Source organism: Mchenga conophoros, linkage group LG3, assembly GCF_057382185.1.
Source record: "Mchenga conophoros isolate Kocher_MC1m ecotype Shallow Benthic linkage group LG3, M_conophoros_male_GT1.1, whole genome shotgun sequence".
In the NCBI taxonomy this organism is placed as follows: domain Eukaryota; kingdom Metazoa; phylum Chordata; class Actinopteri; order Cichliformes; family Cichlidae; genus Mchenga; species Mchenga conophoros.
In genome coordinates this window covers 12,868,099-12,888,475 of record NC_140528.1, presented here as the reverse complement: position 1 = coordinate 12,888,475, position 20,377 = coordinate 12,868,099, and the positions used below count along the sequence as shown (strand labels likewise).

General features: G+C 42.5%; 2 protein-coding genes across 3 annotated transcripts in view; one reads left to right on the top strand and one right to left on the bottom strand.

Moving 5' to 3' along the window:
* The window catches only part of LOC146577302 (protein NLRC3-like), a 52,729-nt gene extending 37,464 nt beyond the window's left edge, over positions 1 to 15,265 (bottom strand). Inside the window, exons 1-5 of one of the 2 annotated variants that reach the window (XM_085252818.1) lie at positions 15,195 to 15,265; positions 13,249 to 13,311; positions 12,747 to 12,880; positions 4,908 to 4,959; positions 4,249 to 4,301 (exon numbers count right to left, since the gene is read on the bottom strand). In XM_085252818.1, the coding sequence (XP_085108944.1) occupies positions 4,249 to 4,301; positions 4,908 to 4,939 (85 nt within the window). In that variant the 5' untranslated portion in view covers positions 4,940 to 4,959; positions 12,747 to 12,880; positions 13,249 to 13,311; positions 15,195 to 15,265. The remainder of the gene's footprint in view (positions 1 to 4,248; positions 4,302 to 4,907; positions 4,960 to 12,746; positions 12,881 to 13,248; positions 13,312 to 15,194) is intronic. The other variant, XM_085252811.1, reaches the window with a different exon arrangement.
* Positions 1 to 20,377, top strand: part of LOC146577283 (protein NLRC3-like) — a 682,649-nt gene that overhangs the window by 50,459 nt on the left and 611,813 nt on the right. The gene's annotated exons all lie outside the window — the stretch shown is intronic.

Genomic DNA, 20,377 nt, shown 5'->3' with positions numbered 1-20,377 from the left:
AACAAAAACACCCTGATAACGACTGTGTTGAGTCTGTTCCTTCCCATTCCATGCAAGGCCACCTGGGTTGGCTGGTAGACTGTTTACTTAGCCTGATAGGGCGGAGGACACTGTCTCAGCTGAACTATGGACACGCACACACATACATTTACACTGATAAGCACTCACACATCCCCCCTCCCCTTCCAATGCCTTCGATGCTTGTTGCCTCCTGGGAACACGAGGCGGGTCTGGGCCCACGCTGGAGAGTCGGCGCAGTGGCAGGATGGCTGCTGTGTTGCCTGGGATTACTCCTTATCCCCTAACCAACCTTGTTGTTGGTCACGTGCTCTATAATGTTGTACTGTGGACATTTATGTGCTTTCTGTGCAGAGGAGTTTTTTTGTTTCCTGTTCTCATGCTGTCCTCTATAGCCCAGCATGAGCAGAGGTCTCTTTTTTCCCCTTGTACTTTCCCATTGTAGTGTAGATTTCAGTGTTTTTTCTATAATGCAACGTTCTCTGACTTGTATCCCCATGTGATGTCTGTGTTGTGTGTGTATGGTCGGGGGGCGGGTTCATTCCACTGCAGGGCAACCTGACACTTCATCATCTCATCAACAAATACTGAATTTTAGGATGTGTGGGGTTAAAATTATGCCAGCTTAAAATGAAACTGAAGAAAATATTGAAACTGAAAAATAATATTGTAACCGATACACAGATGATCTGTATTGCTATACAGACGGGCAGGTATACAGGTATACTATGAACAAATATACATATATAAAGATGAAGCACTGTGAGGTAAACAGATCTACAGAGTGCTATGAAAATATCTACAGTAGTGGAAGCGTAGCTCTCTGAACAGACTATAACAGTGTACACACTATAACAGAGACTACACTATGTCAGTGTCCTAAAACTACAGCAGTAACCAACGTGGTGAATGTTGATAATGAAAGGATCATGGTCACTGGGAGGAGGAGTGTAGAAGGGTTAGGTGAGTGGATGGAAAGGCTCAGCGGGGACTGAGTTCAGTAGGGTGACAGCTGTGGGGAAGAAGCTGTTCCTAAACCTGCTGGTTTTAGTCTGAAGGCTCCTGTAGCGCCTCCTGGAGGGGAGGAGGAGCTGGAAGAGTTTATTGGCAGTATGAGAGGAGTCCGAGAATGATGCATACTCGGCGTAGACATCTCTTCTTGCGGACATCCTCAATGCCAGGAAGTGGAATCCCTGTGATGTGTTGGGCGCTGCAGTGCCTTGCGGTCAGCAGCAGAGCAGTTCCCACACCAGACTGTGACACAGTTGGTCAGGATGCTCTCTATCACACAGCGGTGGAAGTTGATTCTTCTTCAGTATCCTAAAGAAAAAGAGGCCCTGATGGGCCTTCTTGACCAGGCTGGAGGTGTTAGTTGACCAGGACAGATTCTCAGAGATGTGGATCCCCAAGAACTTGAAGCTGGAGACCCGTCCAAGGATGGAGTTGGATGCATACTAAGGTCTGCAGTCATAGAGGAACGGGCTCAGCACACAGCCCTGTGGAGTGCCAGTGTGAGTGTGACAGTGGTAGAGCTGTTATGGCCTGACCTAACATGCTGAGGTCTGTTGGTCAGAAAGTCCATGAGCCATGATCCAGGTACAGATGGAGTTGTTGAGTCCAAGATCCACACGTTTGGTGATCAGCTTGGAGGGAAGAACTGTACTGAATGCTGAGCTGAAGTCAACTAACAGTATTTTTGCATGAGTACTCTTGTTGTCCAGGTGTGAGAGTACACAGTGAAGAGCTGTGGATACAGCATCCTCTGTACTCCATTGATTTGATAGACAAATTGGTGAGGATCCAGTGTGGGGGGCAAGCATGCCCTGTAATGCATCAGGGCCAGCAGCTTTTTGAGCTTTGCTTTGTGTAATGTTATAAATACTTGGATAATCCTCAGAGTCTCTGGACTTTTATATAAAGATATTATATTCAGTCCTGTGGATAGTTATATACTTAAAAATATATTATCCTCTATGGTTACTCTGGTATAAATGACTCTGAATCACTTAATGGTAAATAACACACTATTTGCACATTTGCAAACTGTGAAAGAATTCCAGATGACAAGTCTGTAGTTCGACATACAAGTGACGACCTTTGACCTTCATCAGTTTTTATTTAATTGTGTCAGAGAAACTCAAACGTGCTCTTCATGCAGCTGAGTACATTCAGTGTTTAAAACGGAAGCTGTGCAGGTCTGAGATCAGCAGCTTTGTGAAACACCAAGCTGAGGTCCTGTTAATGCTGATATATAGTGACACAGTTACATTTCAATTTAATTCAATTTTATTCATATAGCGCCAAATCACAACAACAGTCACCTGAAGGTGCTTTATATTGTACAGTAGATCGTACAATAACAGATACAGAGAAAAACCCAACATTCATATGATACAGGGGTGATTAATCCTTTTGACTTTGTTTTTATCAATAAAACAGCTGCAGCTTTCACTACAGCACATGTGGTGCTTTAACCTTTGTACTGTTTGCATCAGTTCATTCTGCAGTTAACATGTGAACATGTTGGATGATCTGTCTGCTGTCACTGGGTGGTGCTGAGGTCTGAATCTGAGGGCAGCTCCTGTAATCACAAAGAGAACAGAACCATCACAAACTGAAATATAAAGTTTATCTCAAATCTGAAATAGAGCTGATCCTTCTGTCCTCACACACCCAGGATCTGAAGTTCTTCTCTTACATTTCTTTAGTTCTTCAGCTCTGCTCACATACGAGCTGTTTATTTCTTAAAGCCGTATATACCAACAGATTTTCCAATATAATGTTAACCTTTGAGTTGTTGGTGCTTTGTGAATGTGAATCTGCATACATGAGCAGACGGAGCAGGTTTCAGTCCTGGTTCAGTCTGCTGCTGCACCGTGGTCACCAACATACAGAGGTATCATAACAAATATTAATGCTTTTTTCCCTCTCAAAGGATGTAAGCTGTACTGCACATGTAACTTTGTGAACTTACCTCAATAAGAATGATTCAGACTGTTTTATTTAACCTGAATATTTGAAACAAACTTAGTAAAAACAATACACAGAGTCAGTGCTAAAAATGTAATCCGAGGAAAAATGAAACACACATTTTAACTTAAGCTGCCAAGCAGAAGTATTTGGTTTGAGTACATAAATATTAGGCTTTGCTATTTAATCTGTAATTAATGATTAATGAGGGGTTACTGAAGTGCAAGCCTTTTTTAAAATATGTGTTAATATCCTTACAGATGTGGCAAAAGAGTGAAAACATGCTGCTGTTTGCACACATTTAATAATCAGCTCTGCACAGGAGCTGCAGCAGAGTGCAGCCTGTTGCTCTTACAGTGTAATACTCATAATAAAAGTACAGTAACTGTGGTTAGTTACTGACTGAGCAGCCCGGTGCGTTTCTGCTCATTTCGTTCACCTGCACGGGTTAGCTAAACAAACTTTACAAAACAAGTTTTGCCGATAGCCGAGTGCCCATCTTAGCTAGCTAGCTAAGGATGTTAGCTACAGATTAGCTTACAAACACCTTTCACTTACCAAAAATATTGTGGCGGCTCTCAGGTCCTTCTGTCAGGCAGACACTGAAGAACACCTGAGTCTGTCAGTTTGAAACAGTCGGTAAACGCTGGACCTCCTCTCAGCGTCCCCGCTCTATGTGCCGTTCAGAGATACGCAAGTTTCTTCATGACTGCGGCTGCTGCAGATATTAGGTCGTCCATGATTTCTACAGTCACTGGTCAGCAATATAATGTGCGCAAACATATGTGGCTCATATATGTGGCTCTGAAGCCCCGCCCCTCAAGCGCACCCTCAGATGCCGAAGCAGTGCCAACTAATTGAAGCTGAAAAAATAACTGTACGTGGAAAAAAAACGATGTAAGTGTGAAAACCACATGAACAGTGAGTTTTTTCTTTAAATTTCTATATTTATGTTTTTTCACTATCATTTCACTTTCAATACATTTGTTTCAGTTTCAATATTTCTTCAGTTTCATTTTAAGGTGGCATCGTTTTAACCTCATATGTGGGTTCAAAGTACAAAAAAGTCCAGTTGTTTCTCTGCCAAACTCCTTAGACTGGAAGTTCTCATGTTATATTAATGTCCCACAGAAAGATTAAGGCAAAGATTAGGACAGGTTACAACTCGTGAATTTCATGTACTTGTCACAGTTACAAAAAAGAATCTGCCTGAAGTCTATACATCCATACGTCTCATCATACAAAGCACTGATCTCCTACCTGCTGATGGAGCTGCTTTGGCTGGCTGTTCTTTAGGTTCTTCCATCATCTTTCTATAAAAACACGAGAAGATGATTTTACCAAAAGAAACAGTGAACACAGTCTGGGTGTCACATCATATGAATTTGTGTCATGGTTTAGTGTACGGGCCACACACACTGAAACTGATCTGTGTGAAAGAACACATCGACGACATGTGAATGTAGTGATAACCTCATCATAATAGAGGTTTTTACTTTTTCACATATTTGTTCAGTATAATGATTAAATAATCTGACAATACAAACCTAAAATACTTTGTTCCCTGTCTGCGACTTTGTGCGTCTCTGCTGTTAGTGCTTACAGGAAGTTTTAAACTTAAAATCCTTCCCCACATATGTGACTGTGGTCTCTGGGGCCATTATCCTGAAACACTGGGGCTCAGCCCTGAAAGCTTTGCTATCTTCACCTGATAACAGCAGCTGTTTAAAGTTACTGAGTTTGACAGGGAAGTGAATGTAAATGTGAGACACTGTGTGCTCACAGCTAAAGGCTGCAGTCAGCTGTGTCAGAGCGTCCAATGATCCTTTAATAAACACTCAGAGCTCCATGTTGATGAAGCTGTCATGTGTGAGCTTGTGAGGCTCCTTTAAACTGGCTCTGCTCTGTCAGATGCTCACCTCTTCTTCACTGTCTCTGCTGCACTCTCCATCTCCTCCTCTCTCTGCTGTCCTGTTTAAAAAAACAAACAAATCAGCGTTAGCCAATCAAACTCTGTGCAGATGCTGCAGCTACAGCTGATATGTCATTCAGCTGTTCATCAATCAGCTTCTGCTGCTGTTTATTCGGCTCTTACTCTGAACACGTGCAGATCTAGGAAGATTTTCTTGGGGTGTCAAAATCAAAGCGTTTGTTTTTTCAAACACACGTGCAGGTGTTTATATCACATATGGTTTAAATGATTCAAATGCAGTAAGTATACATGTTTCATATATCGTCTATAACTGAATTATGTTCTGTAGCCTACATAATGAAACACTTTAGTTGCATAAAACGTGAATTTTGATTTTATGTACTGTATATGTCACAGCATCGCAGTGTGGATGTGGAGAAGAGAGGACCCAAACGCAGGACTCACAGGTGGTGAAGGCTGGTGTTTATGACAGAATGACAGAGCCTGAGATGGATGACTGACTGGAAGACCAACTGAACAGAAACGACACATGTGGGACTGACAAAGACACTGAACTGGAGGACACTCAGGACTTACACAGGCTAATGATAATGATCAGGGTTCATATGCCTTTTTCAGGGTCAAATTCAAGCACTTCTTAAGCACTTTCAAGGTCCCTTTTCAAAATTTTCCAGCACATCCCTCCCTCACCGCCGAAAAAAAATGCATGTTTCAATTCACATCACCTCAGTAAGACCATGTGAAAGTTAAGACAAATCATCCTAGGTGAACTTAAACACCTTTGTTCCCTTTTTGTTAAGAAATAGAAAAACACTCCACACAAAAATACTGCAAAAGGAAACTGTTGCCTTATATAAAGAGTGTATAAACTCAAAATGCACATGTCACTTAAAATTTAAGATGTGAACAAATCAACTTGTTAGATATTCTTCTCCTGTTGAAAAAACCCCCAAAAAGAAATAAATAAGTCTTCTCATCAGATATTGATGCTTCTTTCCTGTGTGACAGAAAATAGGAGACAGATGTTTGTTTGTTTTTTAAGTTAATTCCCAATAAAGCTGTTTTACTGCTAACTACATTGCTGTCTGTATTATTGCTGAAGTCCTAAACGATCACCTTTAAAGTAGAGCTGGGCGATATGAGATTTTTTCATATCACGATATGTTTTTTTCATTTCAGGCGATAACGATATCTATCACGATATAAGCCAAATAACTATATTTGTAAGATTTAAATGTGCCGTTGCTCACAAGTAAAATGTGAAATAATCAGCAGCTTGTTTTTATTTAAATATTTATTTCCCATAATAAGTTCAACAGGGTAGATGTACTTAAGGAACATGAGACTTTTTCAGATAAATAAAGGCAAATATTGCAAACTACACAAAAGGCAGCCGCTAAAGCGTTTAAGTTTCAAAATAGAACAAACGAAACAGACTAAATTGTCAATTCCACTTAGAAACAAAATATTAATTCTAAAAATAAATCTTAGTTTGTTTTACAGAAGAACAGACAAAACTGACTAACTTTTGTCAATATCAAATAAACTGAGAACTAAAAGGAAATTCTCAATCTCTCCTTGTTGTATAGCCGAGCTTTTCAAACAGTTTTAACAGTTACTTTAGTCTGACAAAAGCCGAATGACGAATTAGCGCTTCCAGTCAGAGACTGAGGCTACGTCCACACGTACACGGGTATTTTTGAAAACGGAGATTTTCCGTTTTCGTTTTAAAAATAATCCCGTCCACACATAAAGGCAGAAATGAAGGAAAACGCTGCTATGAACATGCCAAAGCAGCAGGTGGCGCTAGATTCCTAACCGTGCAGAAATGTTGGCCAATCAGAAGTCTAGAAGCCTCGGTGGGAAAAAGTAAACAAAGCTGGGGCATAGAAGCAGAACCGAGTCGTATGTGTGGACGGACAGTAACTGTGTGTATATGTAAGCATTTAAACACTGCAGAGAGTAGAATTAACAGTATTGTAGAAATTCATTTCACCGAAACAATAACGTGGCGCACAGTGTGACGCATGCACCAGTTTATTGTATTTCCAGACTTGCTTTCGGCACATTTACAGTGCGCGCTACTCTGTTTTTTGTCAGACTTGAAATAGCCGAAATACCTTCGCACTACGGAACTTCTATGGCTCTTCCGTTCGACAATCTCTCCGGCGTTGGAACCATCATCTGTTTTCTCTTCGGTCACGCTCGGTTGATTTTTCTAGCCGGCACACTCATTTCCTCCATTACCCGCTGGCTGCTTCCCAAACAAACACATGTGCGGCTTGGCACTTGTGCTGTACGTAACAAGTCACGTGACGTGACGCTGCGGCTGTGATTGGTTCGGCTCTGCGCTACTTAATTTGGATTGGCTGACCTTTTTTTTTTTTTTTTTTTAAGAGGACAAGAGCGGCGAGGTCTATCGCAATAGTTTAATTTTTCTATCGAGAAAAAGTTATATCGCGATACATATCGTTATCGTTCTATCGCCCAGCTCTACCTAGAAACCAGGTCAATGTGTCTGTAGGTTCAGTCATCCAGGTCATGTGATCTAAGGAGCTTGGAGAGAAAAGAGACGTCTTTAAGTTTCTGGAAGACGTTTCATCAGAGAAGCTTCTTCAGCTCTAAAACCAAACGGTGGAGAGTCCCAGATATTTAAACCTGAGAGGGAAAGAAAGCATGTCGCTGACCCACCACTGATGTTATTTCAAGGAGGAAACTGAGAGCCTTTGCACCAGGAGCACAAACATCAGCTCCAGCAATGATCCACTGATGTGTTTTTATTCCATGTATGAATGTTGTTATTGACAGAGATGACGTTTGTGTGTCAGTGATGCAGTGACTGTTGTTGTTACCTGTACAGGCTGGTTAGACTCTATGAAACAGATCATACAGATCTCTGCATGTTAGAAGAGACTATTAAAGGTCATGAATGAGACAAAGGCAGGGAGGCGTCCTTTACAGCTAAACAGCAGAGTGAGAGAACAGCCAGCACCTCTACATTTATCACATTATACAGCACATGTATGATACTGACAGGGATGAGAAGAATTTAGTGATTCTGATCCCATCATTGATATTACTTATTGATTCTCAGTAGCTCTGCTCTGACAGTCACCACCATCACTGAGCAGCATATCAAAGACATTTGTGCACATTAACTGCATGTTGTGGCTCAAATGTTTGTGCATGTTGGAGGCATTTCCTCTTTGTTGTGATCAGTGTTGGTCATTACTCAAAACAGTCATTATTACACATATTACACAGAACACTTTGATTAAAAGTAATGGAGTACGTTACTTCATTACTCCTCGTAACATTACTTTGATGTTAAAATGAACAAATGAGCATGTAACAACATAAAGCTGAGGTACAGCCCCACACACCAACACAGATCCTGATGAGGTCACGTGATGTTTCTCTGAGTGTTTATGAACACAAATCAAAGATGAAACAGCACAAAGACACTTCAAAGTGATTCTACTGTAGAAACATGAACAGGTAGAAACCTGCAGCCTGACTGCTCATCACTTTGTTACCTGTTCAAGTTCAGCAGCAGCAGCTCACTTTATCACGGTGCTGGTCTGGGGTCAGTGTTTACTCAGCTTTAACTAGTGATGTGACGTTCTGTATCGAGGCTTCGAAGCGTGTGTCGAGTAATGGAGGGGGCGTTTCCGCGAAGCGCGTATCGAGGCTTGCTTCATTTATGGGAGGAGCTGAAAATGATGACGTCGGAAGCCTCGCTGCCCGGCTGTACCACGTGTCTGGTTCAGGAAGCGGTTCGAACTTTGCCGCGAGCTATGACAGCGATATAAACCCCTCAGACAAAATGTGGGCGTTTGATGGAGAGTTGCGGTTAGTGAGAGTTAGAGACAGTTTAGAAAAAAAAAATCACCTACGACCTGCCACAGTGGAGAAACTGTTTCTTTTTAATAAAAACCAATGATGTGTCCCCTAAACACTAATCACTGTCCTTGCCTCAATGTTACAAAAGCACAACCACTGTCCACACCTCACCTCACAGTATATGATCATTTCCATTTTAGGCATTTCCAAATAATCATGTTCCATACTGCCAGTATAAATATACACAGTACACTGCATCACTACAATATACATGTTTTACACACTCCTTTTGTTGTTGACATTTACAGGCTGTGTGCAAAAAGGCCACACTCTTCAAATTCATGCCAACTAATATTTTTACGTCCAGTAGGTGTCCTACTAGAGCAAATGAAGCTTCAAGAAGCTTCGCGTTGGGGTGAACCAATTGGATGAAAAGCTTCAGTGCTTCATGAGGCTTCATCTGCCCATCACTAGCTTTAACCTCACTCTGGGTTCTTGGCTAGCCTAGCTTTAGCTTAGTGTTAGCATGCTGTGTGCTAGCTTAGCGTCAGAGCTCTGCAGGTGTCTCGTGTGTAAATATTAATCACAGTGACAGTAAAGGAGGTAAAGGGCTGTGACGTCATCACGTACGCTGCGTCCTCTGTGGGCTCTGAGTGAACTCAAAGTACAAACTACAAGTACACAAACACGAACGTAGCTCAGAGTGGCGGACACACTCGGCCTCGTTGGTCCAGCTGTGAGTCCGTTACCGTGAACTATGGAGCGGCAGATTTGTGCTGAACTAAGCTGCACACAGCTGATGTTAGCCAGGAAACATTACACACTGACTTTAATGGAGAGACCGGAAATACAAACACACACAGTTTGTTGTGTGAAGAAATCAAACACGAGCTGAACAAACAGTAAAGTTCCTAAAGACAAACTGTTAAAGGAGGAAACAAAGCAAACTTACAGTTTCTTCACACACCAACAACAAGCTCCACTCCACACCTGGACACTAAACACGGACACACAGGTGAGCTGCTTCCTGGAAGGAGGCGGGGCTCCACCTGAAACTCAGCACAGGTGGGAGGGGCTCAGCTCTGTGTGTGCTGATGTGTTAACTTTAAAAATATGCCGTCTGACTGCTCAGACTGAGTCAGAGTAAAGTTCACATGCTGACGTGTGGAGACATGAAACCTTGTTGTAGCTGCAGGTGTGAACACACTGATCCCAGATCAGCTCTGCTGTGTTTGTAACATGAACATTTCTGCTGCAAAGCTTCAAATGTTCAGCATGTTTCTCTGTTTCCAGTCTATAGATCCAGTCACACTTTCTACCTTCACCTGTGCAGTAAAGACTGAGAGCAGAGCTGAAAGCAAGCGTCCAATCAGTGAGCAGCATCAACACCTGAGCTTCATTCAGACTCTGTTATTGAAGATGTTGTTGGTACAAAGTTCATCTGCTGCTCACATGAATCCATGAAAGATTTATTTCACTGAATGTTTCTTCAAAGCTCATTTCAACCTGTTGAAGTCATGAATGAAAGTGCAGACTGAGAGTGGATCACATGATGTTTGAGGTGTGTCATGTGACATGTTCAGTATTGTCACACATGTCTAGATTGTCCCTGATATCATAGCTGCTCAAACACTGATGATTATATTTGAAGAATTATTCCTGATGGCAGCAAAGTTTGAATGGAGCTCTCTGTCTGTGCTGATTTGTCGCCCTCTGGAGGTCAAAGCACAAACTGCATGATGTCGCTGTAACCACCACAGTGACAGGAAGTGTTTTTATGACTGAAACACTGAAATGATGCTAACGGCTGTCGTTAGGCTCACTGACAGCAGTGCTGATGTGTTCATGTCAAACACTGGCTCAGGTCAGACTCCTTCATCCTTCTCCAGCGTGAGGCCGCCCTCAGACCCACAGGAGCTCTGACCTTTGACCTCCTGACCCTAACCATTTTAGTCTTGTTGCATCTTTAAATGCAAATCCATCCAAACTGTAGCCGAGCAAAAGAAGCTGGAAGCTGTTCTATGAATGATGTTCATCCCAGAGTTTCTGTTAAACGCTGCTGCTGTGCTACATTTGTCATTTCCTGCTTTCACTACCATCCATGTCAAAGTGCTGAACTCATCTGATCACTTTAATGCAGTAAAGCAGGAGCTGTAAGTCTGACATTTATTTACTGTCATTACAAACACACACAGCTGGATTAGCATTCAGACAAAGGGCTGAAAAAAAATCAGCATTTGATTATTATTATTATATATCCTGTTTATGTGGATGCACTTTTCTATCTGTCAGTGCTGAAAGCAGACGTCACTGATCACATGACTCTGAGGGATGTTTCCAGCACTTTGCTGAATCTGAGCCATGAAGATTTAAGGCTCAGCTCTGAAGGCAAAGCAGGTCTGAGCCTGTGTTAGCAAGCTGTACCTAATAAAGTGGCAGCAAGGACTCAGTCAGTAATGATCAGAGCCAGCAGGGGGCAGCACAGAGAGGCGCTGTCAGAGAAGCAGGCTGACATCAGACTGGCCATATTCCATCATCTATACCTGAAATAATCATCAAACACACGCAGAGCAGAAACATGTGGAAACATCTGGAGCTCAGTCTCAGTTTGATCCCTCAGAGGTTTACCTCAGTCCTGCTCCTCTACTTCCTGTTTACAGCGCACATCATGCTGTGTACTGAGGGTCATGTGGTCAAATTGCTCGCTCTCTGTTACTCTGACAGAGAGCGAGCACAGTTATCCTAATGTGTGACATCACTTCTAACCACAGAGCATTCAGCTTTCACAGCAGCCAACATCCTGTCACACTGAGCATGTGCAAACACAGCAGCCAACATCCTGTCACACTGAGCATGTGCAAACACAGCAGCCAACATCCTGTCACACTGAGCATGTGCAAACACAGCAGCCAACATCCTGTCACACTGAGCATGTGCAAACACAGCAGCCAACATCCTGTCACACTGAGCATGTGCAAACAGAGCAGCCAACATCCTGTCACACTGAGCATGTGCAAACACAGCAGCCAACATCCTGTCACACTGAGCATGTGCAAACACAGCAGCCAACATCCTGTCACACTGAGCATGTGCAAACACAGCAGCCAACATCCTGTCACACTGAGCATGTGCAAACACAGCAGCCAACATCCTGTCACACTGAGCATGTGCAAACAGAGCAGCCAACATCCTGTCAAACTGAGCATGTGCAAGCACAGCAGCCAACATCCTGTCACACTGAGCATGTGCAAACACAGCAGCCAACATCCTTTAATGATAGAACAAAATTCAGACATCAAAGTTTCTCACATTACAGAATCAGATGAACAGACATGAAGGGATAATTGTGGTTTTATGCACAGAGTCAGAATCAGACTCAGAGGTGTTCCTCGTGATGCTTGGTGATGGAAACAGTCTCATCGACGTTTCCATCACCAAACTAGAGAAACTAGTAGCTGCACGCAGCAGAGTTTAGCACAGCTGATCTCTGTGACACATCAACAGGAACAACATGTTGTTAAACAGGACTGTATAAAGACTCAGAGTCTGACTCACACCTGAACAATGAGGCTGTGCAGCATCGTCCTGTCACACCTGCTAAACCACTCGTATCAGTTTGAGCCCGAACAGTAACACGGTCACATGATCGACGAGGCCAACGCGCCCAGACGAACGTCTTCCTCGTGGAACTAACTTGTTCCTGTTATCAGATTTGTGAGCAGCAGCTGAAACTGCCACACGAATAAATGTTCTTCAAACTGTTTGATTCCAGCCAATCAATAATCTATAATCATGAGGATTCAAACACAAGAGCTGAACGTGTGGTTACATTGTAACCTTGGTTCTCTGAGTGAGAGACTCTCTCTCCCCTCTGTCACATATGGAACAGAGGGGAGAGAGAGTGTCGGTGTGATGGAGGACATCAGGTCCAAACATCACAGAAACAAACAAACTGTTAAAGGAGGAAACAAAGCAAACTTACAGTTTCTTCACACAGAGACACCAACAACAAGCTCCACTGTCCCACTCTGATCCTGTCTCCTCCTCTTTTATTCTTGCTCTGAGCTCTTTTTGGGTGTGTGTTTCTGTCTCCACCCACAGGAATGCATTGATACACTGTTGATAACGACACGAGAGCAGACGTGTGACAGAAAACAGAAAAATAACCTAAACACCTAAATAACGTAAAATAATCAGAATATTTATTAATATGTTTAATTTCTCTTTAAAAACTTTTCTGCTCCTCAAATCCTTTGTTTAAGTTCAATCTAAGGAAAGAAAAGCGTCTTCTTTAAGTTTCTCAAAGAAGTCCACGATCTGTAGGCTCATGGAGACACTGTGTGCTCACAGCTAAAGGCTGCAGTCAGCTGTGTCAGAGCGTCCAATGATCCTTTAATAAACACTCAGAGCTCCATGTTGATGAAGCTGTCATGTGTGAGCTTGTGAGGCTCCTTTAAACTGGCTCTGCTCTGTCAGATGCTCACCTCTTCTTCACTGTCTCATCAATCTGCTGCACTCTTCATCTCCTCCTCTCTCTCTCTGCTGTCCTGTTTAAAAAAACAAACAAATCAGCGTTAGCCAATCAAACTCTGTGCAGATGCTGCAGCTACAGCTGATATGTCATTCAGCTGTTCATCAATCAGCTTCTGCTGCTGTTTATTCGGCTCTTACTCTGAACACGTGCAGATCTAGGAAGATTTTCTTGGGGTGTCAAAATCAAAGCGTTTGTTTTTTCAAACACACGTGCAGGTGTTACACATGGTTTTCATAAAGTAGCAGCCAGTTGAGGAGGATGACTCTGAGGATGATGAGGTAACTTTTACAAACATGAGAAACCTCATAGATGGGAGCCAGGAATCATAAAACTAAAATCAGTTGGCGTTATCATCACACCTAACGCGTTATTTACGAACACGTTAGTCCCAACACTGATTGTTACAGGATACAGCAGCAGGGAAAAGTTCTGGACTGTCACGATTGGTCAGAATTAGCCCAACAAAATATAACCAATTTTACCTTTTTCTAAAGACAGAAAACACATCTAGTCCTTTTTTCTTTTACATATATTTTTTTAATTAATCAACAATAAAGCTCAACGCTACACCAGCTTCTAGCTTTGATTGACACAAAACTTAAAAATCAGCCTAATTCTGAGGAGTCACTGCATGACACTCACAGTCTTTGTCATTGTTGATTCTTAGCTCACAAACAGTTCTTATGAGGACTAACTAGTGGTGAAGGTTTAGCTCTTCATAAAGTTACAGGAGGATAAAATAAACATGAGATCGTTGAAATAATCCTGTCTGATCACACGTGTGGACAATAAACGCTGTAACAGAAAATGAACAGCAATGTAACTACACTCATCTCTCACGTCTGCACTAAACTAAAACGTCACTACTTCCACATCTAGTTGGTTTTAATGGAGGCGGAGTCTCCCTGCCCAGTGCGCACTCAGGATAATTAACTTGTCACAACACAGGAAGTGAGCGCATGTAAATCAGAAAATCAGGTCTAGAAACGCAGTGAGGGAAATGAAGTGAAAGATCTTCGTTTTAACTGACAGGTTTCACTGACACTCAGAGACCTGCAACAACATGAAAACACATCACTGTAACACTCAAAACTCAATCATATGAAATCATAACTGAAGGACTGTGATGATGTTGTGTTATGGAGCGTCTGCTGAGTCCAACCTCTAAGAATTACGAGTCTGGACTTTAATGATAGAACAAAATTCAGACATCAAAGTTTCTCACGTTACAGAATCAGATGAACAGACATGAAGGGATATTTGTGGTTTTATGCACAGAGTCAGAATCAGACTCAGAGGTGTTCCTCGTGATGTTTGGTGATGGAAACAGTCTCATCGACGTTTCCATCACCAAACTAGAGAAACTAGTAGCTGCACGCAGCAGAGTTTAGCACAGCTGATCTCTGTGACACATCAACAGGAACAACATGTTGTTAAACAGGACTGTATAAAGACTCAGAGTCTGACTCACACCTGAACAATGAGGCTGTGCAGCATCGTCCTGTCACACCTGCTAAACCACTCGTATCAGTTTGAGCCCGAACAGTAACACGGTCACATGACCGACGAGGCCAACGCGCCCAGACGAACGTCTTCCTCGTGGAACTAACTTGTTCCTGTTATCAGATTTGTGAGCAGCAGCTGAAACTGCCACACAAATAAATGTTCTTCAAACTGTTTGATTCCAGCCGATCAATAATCTATAATCATGAGGATTCAAACACAAGAGCTGAACGTGTGGTTACATTGTAACCTTGGTTCTCTGAGTGAGAGACTCTCTCCCCTCTGTCACATATGGAACAGAGGGGAGAGAGAGTGTCGGTGTGATGGAGAACATCAGGTCCAAACATCACAGAAACAAACAAACTGTTAAAGGAGGAAACAAAGCAAACTTACAGTTTCTTCACACAGAGACACCAACAACAAGCTCCACTGTCCCACTCTGATCCTGTCTCCTCCTCTTTTATTCTTGCTCTGAGCTCTTTTTGGGTGTGTGTTTCTGTCTCCACCCACAGGAATGCATTGATACACTGTTGATAACGACTCGAGAGCAGACGTGTGACAGAAAACAGAAAAATAACCTAAACACCTAAATAACGTAAAATAATCAGAATATTTATTAATATGTTTAATTTCTCTTTAAAAACTTTTCTGCTCCTCAAATCCTTTGTTTAAGTTCAATCTAAGGAAAGAAAAGCGTCTTCTTTAAGTTTCTCAAAGAAGTCCACGATCTGTAGGCTCATGGAAATTCATTTTGTTGTTTTTTTGAGCAGAAACACCAGAGTGTAGAGCAGGAAAACGATCCCAGCAGGACGTCTCTGTTGGGGAAATATCCCAGTTATTCCCCTGAGCCTGGTTAGTGAACTGAGTCAGAGCTGTTCATCGATCCTACAGGTGCTAACATACAAACACGATCAGCAGCTTCTCTCATATGGAGAACACACTTCAACATCTGCAGCAAATCCTGTGTTTTATGTTGATGTGACCAACATCTTGTGTTGAGTCTTTGAAGATGAGGAGCCAAACACAGACAGTGGATCCAGAAGGACTGTTTATTCAGGGCTTTAATACGACTGAACTGATGCTTCACATCCTGTTTAGAGACGATCGACCAACACAGGCTCAGTCCTCACTCATCACACGGACTTCAGTCACACTGGGATCAACAGAGGAGACTGTTCACCATCACAGTTCAGCAACAATAATCAGAGCTTTTCTCTCTTGGTGAGGATCACATGTTCTGACACACAAAATATCTTCTGCTTTAACTCGTCTCTCCTTTTTAGTTTGGTTATCGTGTTTTTCACTCTTTGTTCCTGTCAGTGTCAAATATGAGAGCAAACTGTTTTATGCAGGAGCCAAACCAACACCAAGCTGACCAAGAGAACCTATAACACCACCAGAATTTATTATCCAGACTTTACTGACAGATTTATGTGCAAGTAAAGCTGTTTTTTAAATTATGTTCACTGCTTTCAGCCAAGGAAGCATTCGTTCTTAAAAGTTCACGAAACGAGTAAATCCAGTTCAGCAGAGTTCCAGTTTGTAGCACAGCTGATCTCTGTGACGCATCAACAGTAACAACAGTAGGGGTGGGCCATAGAAACGATATACGATAGAAACGATATAAATTTGGCCAACGATAGAGATTGTGACTATACCGCATGTTGATGATGTCATCAAGCTGCGCCTGTTTTGGTCGAAAGCATCGCAGCAGCTACAACAATTATCATCTGCAATTATGGCGGGCGACAGTCATAACAAAGAGATGAAGCACTATTGAAATATGGCGAAAGCCAAAAAGTTAGCATTCATCCTCCAGCTTCACTGTGCTAATGTTATGCTAACATAGCTGTGTCGCTAGCAGTCATGTAGCACAACATTATATACCAGGTAGTCCAACTTCAGTAACCCTGCAAACGCCACTGCTGTTTAGTCTTCATTTATGTTGGAAGTGATAGCAGAGCTGTACGTTTGAATTAGTTTCAAAAATCTCTCAGTCAGAACATGCTATGAAATGTTTAGGTGGAAACTAGCGAGCTAACTTCCTGTTAACTTCTAACTCCGTTAAATTGAATAAATTCTGTTTTCATGGATGCCTGGATGTAGGGCTGCTCGATTATGGCAAAAATGATAATCACGGTTATTTTCATTGAAATTGAGATCTCGATTATTTGACAATATTTATTTAACAATAACAATGTGTTGAATAATGACTTTAAAGGTTGTCAAAAAAGAATATTAAATAGTGTGCAAATACTGATAACAGTGCAAATGTTTGCAATATAAAAAAATAAATGAAAAATGTAAACATCTATGTTTAGTGAACTTTGCAGTGTTGCTCTGTGGTGCAGCTATGACACCGTAGCAAACCACTGAAGTTTTTTTACCTCTTTTCAACCAACAGCAGTCACTCTCCTCTCCAAATAACTTCTGTTTAGCTTTCCAAGCTTCCCTCGGGTCCTCTTAATCAGCGGTCCCCAACCCCCGGGCCTCGGACCGGTCCCGGTCGGTGAGTCGTTTGGTACCGGGCCGCGAGAGTTGAGGCTCAGGTGTGAAATGTATAGTTTTCAGGGTTTTTATCGGTTTTCCATGTTATTTTGTTATCGTTTTTATCGTTGACTTGGTTTTCCTGGGTCTTTTCACGTGTGTTATGAATAAATTTTCTTTTTTTCGGTACCGGCACTAGTTTTATTTTGTTGTATTTATCCGCGACACCTTAATGGCCGGCCCGTGAAAATATTGTCGGGCATAAACTGGTCCGTGGAGCAAAAAAGGTTGGAGGCCGCTGCTCTTAATTGTTGTGACACGTGTTCGAAATGCAGAGAGGTGCGCGCGATTTGCCACACGGAGCAGCGCGAGAGTAAAGCACGAGGGAGGGGCTAATAATCGGCTCAGTCATTTTTAATGATCGTTGAAAGCCCAGATCGTAATCGAGATTAAAATTCCATTAATTGAGCAGCCCTACCTGGATGTTAAACTTAATTGTTACACCTGGTAAAGCAGCAACGCTGATGATTTAATTAAAGATGAAAGAATTTAGACCATTTTTAACTCTTTGTGTTCGTTTGACTTTGGTACCTGAAGCTGTCGGAGTTTTGGACCCAGATTACTCCGTGAAGCTCCTCCCTACAGCAGCCGTAATGCTCTGACGATCCATCAAGCAGTGCTGCTTACCAAAGTTGTACTAAAACATTTTTTAACAGATTTCTGCAGCCAAAATCGGTTCGAGGTCAGTAAGCACAACCAGAATTCATACATAAGGCACACTCTCGATTTTTGAGGAAATTAAAGGATTTTAAGTGTGGAAAATATGTTATACAGAAGAATATATCGTGATATGGATTTGAGGCCATATCGCCCAGCCCTAAACAACAGGTTATTAAACACATCAGTTTGATCTACAGATCAGATCATACATCAGGTTTACTTCATGTAAAATAAACGTCTCACTCTATGAGCTCCATCAGTCTGTGTACCTCCTCATTGTCATTTCTGAGCAGAGTTTACCTGCACACTTCCTCATGTCTGACAGTGTCACAGTGTGTGTGTGTGCCAACATTAACCAGCTTATCATCAGCTGCTTGTGCTTCATGAATAACTCAGACTGACAGAGTGATGAACAGAGCACAGAGGGAGGCTCTGCTCTGGTCCATCAAGCAGGATTCACATAGTAACATGTTTTTCCTTTGAACACTTCATTGTGTTTAACTTGAAACAGATTAAAAAGTGTTCGATTGTGCACTTCACACAGTCCTGAGTCACAGAGGCTTAAATGTGTTTGATTCTGAGAGGCTTTACTCCTGCATCAACATCAAGTATATGTAGGATTTAAACCGCAGTGAAAACATCCTTAAATATTGATGGTGTGTGAGAGAGTCTGTATTTACTTCTGATTATCTCTGTTTGCAGTGACCCTGAACTGAGCTGGAGCAGCTTCATGTTGTTTTGACGTCACTCAGTAAAACCTGAATGTCGGCTTCTGAAGAACAAACTGGTTTCATCTGTTTCCAGTTAAAGGGACGATCATTGTTCCACCAGTGATGTTGGATCCAAAGTTTCATTCAGATCGTTTTAAACTGTTTATCAAAGACAAATGTTTGAGTGCAGAGTTACTGACTGATAACCAGAGTGGATTCAGCCAATCATCAAATCATCTCATTGGTTTTATTTTATGTAAATACAAACGTCTCACTTCCTGATCTGCTCATAAAGTTCCTAAAGACAAACTGTTAAAGGAGGAAACAGAGCAAATTTACAGCTTCTTCACACACCAACAACAAGCTGCACAGCTGCACACTAAACACAGACACACAGGTGATTCCTGGAAGGAGGCGGGGCTTCACCTGAAGCAGGACAGGTGGAGACTTGATAGGAATTTTCCCCGTACAGGGAGGAGGCTGATCTTCAGATGAGTTCCTGTTAAATCTGACGAAACAAAGTTAAAAGTGGACTCAGTCTTGTCTGATTTCACTCTGTTTTTCACTGAGCAGGTTTAAGTTTTATTAATGAAAATCAGCAGAGCTTGGTACTGATGGAAGACCCTCCTCTAATCGTTGTCATTCAGAGTGATCCAACCTGTTTGTGAATGCAGCTCACAGACTCTCCACATTTCCACACGACTTAAATGGTAAATGGCCTGCATTTGTATAGCGCTTTACTCTACATTCAGTCATCCACCCATTCACACACACATTCACACACTGGTGATGGCAGCTACATTGTAGCCACGGCTGCCCTGGGGCGCACTGACAGAGGCCAGGCTGCCGGACACTGGCGCCACCGGGCGCTTTACACTCTACACAATCATCCACCTATTCACACACACATTCACACACTGGTGATGGCAGCTACATTGTAGCCACAGCTGCCCTGGGGCGCACTGACAGAGGCGAGGCTGCCGGACACTGGCGCCACCGGGCGAGTCCCTTCATGCATCGTTGACCAACGTGGACGTGGTGGAGTAACAGTTGTGGAGAATGCAACAGCTGAGGTTTGAGAAAAGGAGCTAATAGCCAAGGTCAGCGGCTCTCCTACTTCCTCATAAGGAAACTTCTCAGGTGGATGTCTTTCTCTGTCAGAGCGCCTCCACCTTACTGGCTGTGGTGCAGTGAGATCTGAGTCAGTCTTGGTAGGAGTCAAGTCAGGTTCATCAATCACAACATGGTCTGAAGACCAAGCACCTGAGTGAACATAGTCAACACGACTTGTGCCAAAGACTTCAGGTGTGTCAGGTTGGTGGGTTTGCCAACCAGGTAAGGACATTTCTGGTATAACAGTGTCAGAGAAGTTCTGACGTGCACTGTTGGGCTTCCTGTTAGACTCTCTTGGTAAACCTCAGAGCCTGACGTCTACAAACCAACTGTCCTTTGACATTTTTAGATGTGGGGTCAAAAGCAGAGCTGATCGAGGATTTCAGTGATGGCTCCAAATATCTAACCTGCACTTTTACATAGCAGCTGCTCCGTCTGTCAGTAATTTAAAAACTTTTAATAAGCTGCTGTTTCTCACTGACCGTCAGCTGTAGCTGAGCAGGATATCATTGCATTTGAATCCTCCTGGCTCTCTTTAACCCGAGT